The 3,797-nt window shown below is 40.5% G+C and overlaps 1 protein-coding gene across 1 annotated transcript in view; it reads left to right on the top strand.

Moving 5' to 3' along the window:
- The window catches only part of ptprq (protein tyrosine phosphatase receptor type Q), a 45,535-nt gene that overhangs the window by 36,173 nt on the left and 5,565 nt on the right, over nucleotides 1-3,797 (top strand). The window contains exons 49-55 of the mRNA XM_008283500.1: nucleotides 393-437; nucleotides 1,121-1,147; nucleotides 1,349-1,430; nucleotides 2,035-2,125; nucleotides 2,295-2,371; nucleotides 2,469-2,603; nucleotides 2,785-2,910. Of these exons, the coding sequence (XP_008281722.1) occupies nucleotides 393-437; nucleotides 1,121-1,147; nucleotides 1,349-1,430; nucleotides 2,035-2,125; nucleotides 2,295-2,371; nucleotides 2,469-2,603; nucleotides 2,785-2,910 (583 nt within the window). The remainder of the gene's footprint in view (nucleotides 1-392; nucleotides 438-1,120; nucleotides 1,148-1,348; nucleotides 1,431-2,034; nucleotides 2,126-2,294; nucleotides 2,372-2,468; nucleotides 2,604-2,784; nucleotides 2,911-3,797) is intronic.

Below are 3,797 nucleotides of genomic sequence, written 5' to 3'. Positions count from 1 at the left end.
ATTAAACATTCAGAATGACCTTCCTTCATATGCAGGGACTGTTCACCCATTTTCAACAAAACCTGCAGCTCCTGAGGACTGTTTGCTGTTCACTGTTTCAAGCTGTCAAACACTTCAGAGAGCAAAGACATGAACCAAAACATGCATGTCTTTACAGCTCAAATCACAGCCATTATGGCAGCATATGTTGTCTTCTCTGCTTTGTTGTGGCCAGAATCACTTCCTAACTACTCCAATGAGATGAGATCTGTATAAACACAACCTTCCTCACACTTTATGAGAAAATAACACACATTTTCTTGTCACTGGCCAGCCTTCTGTGCACGCAGACACTTGCATTTACTCACTTGGGCTTTGTTTTTTTCTCTCACTAAACGCTTTTCTCCCACCAGGTATTCTTCCTTCTTCTTTAGACGGAAAGAGATTTATGTCATCCAGTAAGTTGGGTTTTTAGAGTGTGTGTGTGTGTGTGGCACATTTTGTTGTGTTTGCATGCTTGTACTCTGTGTACTTTTCACTCGTCACTAATGTATTTGTATGATACCGATTAGGGCTCAAGTTAAATCATCCATCTGTGCTGTTTATTAAACTATTAGTGGAGGCCGATGGTTGAATGAATCAGTGAGATCAACGTTTTACCTACAGCCTGCTTCTTTGCCTCCATCACTGGCGGGGATTGCAGAGCTTTGCTGATGCTCCTCTGCTTAAGACCGTTTTAATTTGTTTACCCAGTCACTACTATCTCAAAATTGCTCGGAAGGCTTAGAGGGCACAAATGGTAAGCTTTATCGATAGCTCAAGATCTGCATAGCTACAAGTCGCAATGCTGCAAAGAAACATCCCCCCCTCCACCCCTCAGGGAACAGGCACATGCTATTGATGCAACTGATGTTCACGTATTCCTTTAGAATGAGACATCAAAGTCTGTGTTGGTGTTTAATCAAAGTAGATTCGATTATGAAGTGATTAAACCGCCTTTGCTTAAACACACTTCCCCATGTACTTTCAGCAGTAAGGATCAGTTAAGCTGTCATGGACAGAAATACCACAGTATGGGCTGTGATTATGGAGTTAATTTGTTTATTTTGGGTTGATATTGCCTGTTTATTTTTGTCCTTAGGCTGCTCAGCTACAGGAAATCGCTCAAGTAAGTCATCCTGTATAAATAATGCGAATATGCGCACAAGAGCTGTAGCATAAATCAGCACGTTCTGTACTGCTCAGTATTGCTCCTAACCTAGAATAAGTTTACAAAAAAAATAAAAAAAATAGCATAGTGTTGTGGTGTTTTTTGCACATCTCTCTGTTTCTCACATTCGGTGTATTTCTCTGCCGCCTTCACTGTCAGGCCTGTCAACAAGAAGTCTTTTCTGCAGCATGTAGAGGATCTGTGTGCCACTGACAATGCCAAGTTTCAGGAGGAGTTTGCTGTAAGTGTTTGCCTACAAGCTGGACCTACGCTTATCAAACCCATAAAGCCACAAATATATGAATAGAAATGAAATAATAGGAAACTGTCTTCAATTTACAAACAAACTGGAGTGCGAGGGATTGTCTGCTGTTGGCAGACAAAATCAATGCCAGCTTTATTCTTGTTTCTGTTACTCTCAAAAATGCATAAGTGGGAGGTATAAAATACTGCTGGATATTTGGAGATAAAAAAAAAAAAAAGAGCTGCAAATGTTCGTGTAAAATTGCGCTTATTTATTTCTCACCAAAACCACTGATGCACTAGAATCATTACATTTCACTATACTGCAGCCAAGTCAGACCCAAACAGGTCACTCTTAACCAACTTTGAGATGTCAGAAGAGCTCTGACATGTAATAGTTTCAAAGTCAAAACAATAAAGATTAATACCTTTATTAATTTTACCAGTCGGAGACAAGTCAAAAGGATACTTTTTTTTTTGCTTTTGTCTTTCCCTTCAGATTCATAGTTTTACCTTTAGCAATTATTAATAGTGGCTTTGACCTTTAGCTTTATGCACGTGTGTTTTTGTGAATACTGATGCGTTCAAATTTATCCCTCCAGGAGCTCCCAAAATTGCTGCAGGACCTGGCCACCACAGACGCTGACCTACCCTGGAACAAATCCAAGAATCGCTTCCCGAACATCAAGCCCTGTATGTGGTCCGACTGAAAATGAGCTTTTCAGGGCTGCAGTACTTACAGTGACTGCTTCTGTGTTGCAGCTCTGTTATAAACTGTAAATGGGTTTTACCGTAGCATGATTTAATCGGAGCTGCATTTCATACGTTCCAACTGCATTTTTTCTCACTGTGCTGTGTCTAGACAATAACAACCGAGTGAAGTTGCTGTCAGAACCAGGCACTGCGGGCTCAGACTATATCAACGCCAGCTTTGTCTCTGTGAGTACCAGCCAGTACTAAGCAAGAATCATAATTCTGTCTGATAGGTTTTTTTAAGTTTAAACATGCCTCCCTGTCTCGTTCTGTGTCTCTGTAGGGCTACTTGTGTCCCAATGAGTTCATAGCCACCCAGGGTCCTCTGCCCGGCACTGTGGCCGACTTTTGGAGGATGATCTGGGAAACAGGAACCCGCACCATCGCCATGCTTACGCAGTGTTACGAGAAAGGCAGAGTGCGTCATGAGAGATTTGACACTGTTATGAAACGCCACTAATATTCAGCATTCAGAGTACTGGCTCCGTTTTGGGCTTCATTCCCAGGAGAGTTATATCTGCTATGAAGATCTGATGTATGTTGGTGTTTATCCGTAAATGTGTGTGTGAATGCATGCGTGTGTGTGTGTGACATTTCAGATTCGGTGTCACAAGTACTGGCCCGAGGACAACAAGCCGATGTCGGTGTTTAGTGACATTCTCATCTCAAAAGTGTCAGAGGAAGTCCTTCCTGACTGGACTGTCAGAACCCTGAAAGTAGAAAAGGTACCGAGCTGAAAACCACACACACTCTCACAGAGCACACACATAACACGTGGACTGTACATGTGCACGCTGTTGACTCTGAAACACTTAAAAAAAACCAGACAGTACCAGTTTTATTCCTTACTAATTAGAGAATTCTTATTATATAATTAATTGCAATTCATATAATGGAAAATTTATGGGAAAATCTAATCCTATGAAAGAAGTATATTTTCAAAATGCACAGTGAAACGTTTAGTTATATTTATTTGTTCATGGTGTGTTAGTTTGGTATTATTTAGGGAAGGATAGGAAAGTCTTCAAAAGGGATCTAGTAAAAAAAATTAAATTTAAAAGGCCATTTTTTTGGTAAGGGACAGTGGAGAGAACGACAAAAAATGCAAGAGAGAGCAGAAGAATTACATCCAGCAAATGATCCCCGGCTGGGATTTGAACAGGGGATCCGCTGCTCAAGAGATATGTGCCCATGTGGCGTATATCCATTATCCAGGCAGCGGGTCACCCAAGTTAAAATTCATTTGAAGGCTTTTAGTACGACCACATGGCAAAGCATGAAAACGAAACAAGTTTGGAGAAAACAAAGATGTGAATCAGCTGAATTTTTTGTTTTATTACACACTGTAGGTGAAAAAATGACTATGTTAATGTTCTTATCAAAAGAGAGTTGAGTCAAAAGTAACGCTGAGATTCTTGGCCATCACACAGTTAGTTAATGTTTAACCGGTCAGAATGGTGTTTGTGTGGGAACGGGCCAATTAGCGTTTCAGTTTTATCAGAATTTAGGAGCAGGAAATTATTTTCCATTTTACTTTTCACAGCTGATGAGCAACGCTTAACTTGATCATTTGATAATGATCATCCACAGCGTTTATAGAAAATGAGCTTAG

The sequence above is a fragment of the Stegastes partitus genome, unplaced genomic scaffold (assembly GCF_000690725.1).
Source record: "Stegastes partitus isolate 25-593 unplaced genomic scaffold, Stegastes_partitus-1.0.2 Scaffold315, whole genome shotgun sequence".
NCBI classification, from domain to species: domain Eukaryota; kingdom Metazoa; phylum Chordata; class Actinopteri; family Pomacentridae; genus Stegastes; species Stegastes partitus.
The sequence above is the reverse complement of the archived record's forward strand: the minus strand, read 5'-3'. Positions and strand labels throughout refer to the sequence as shown.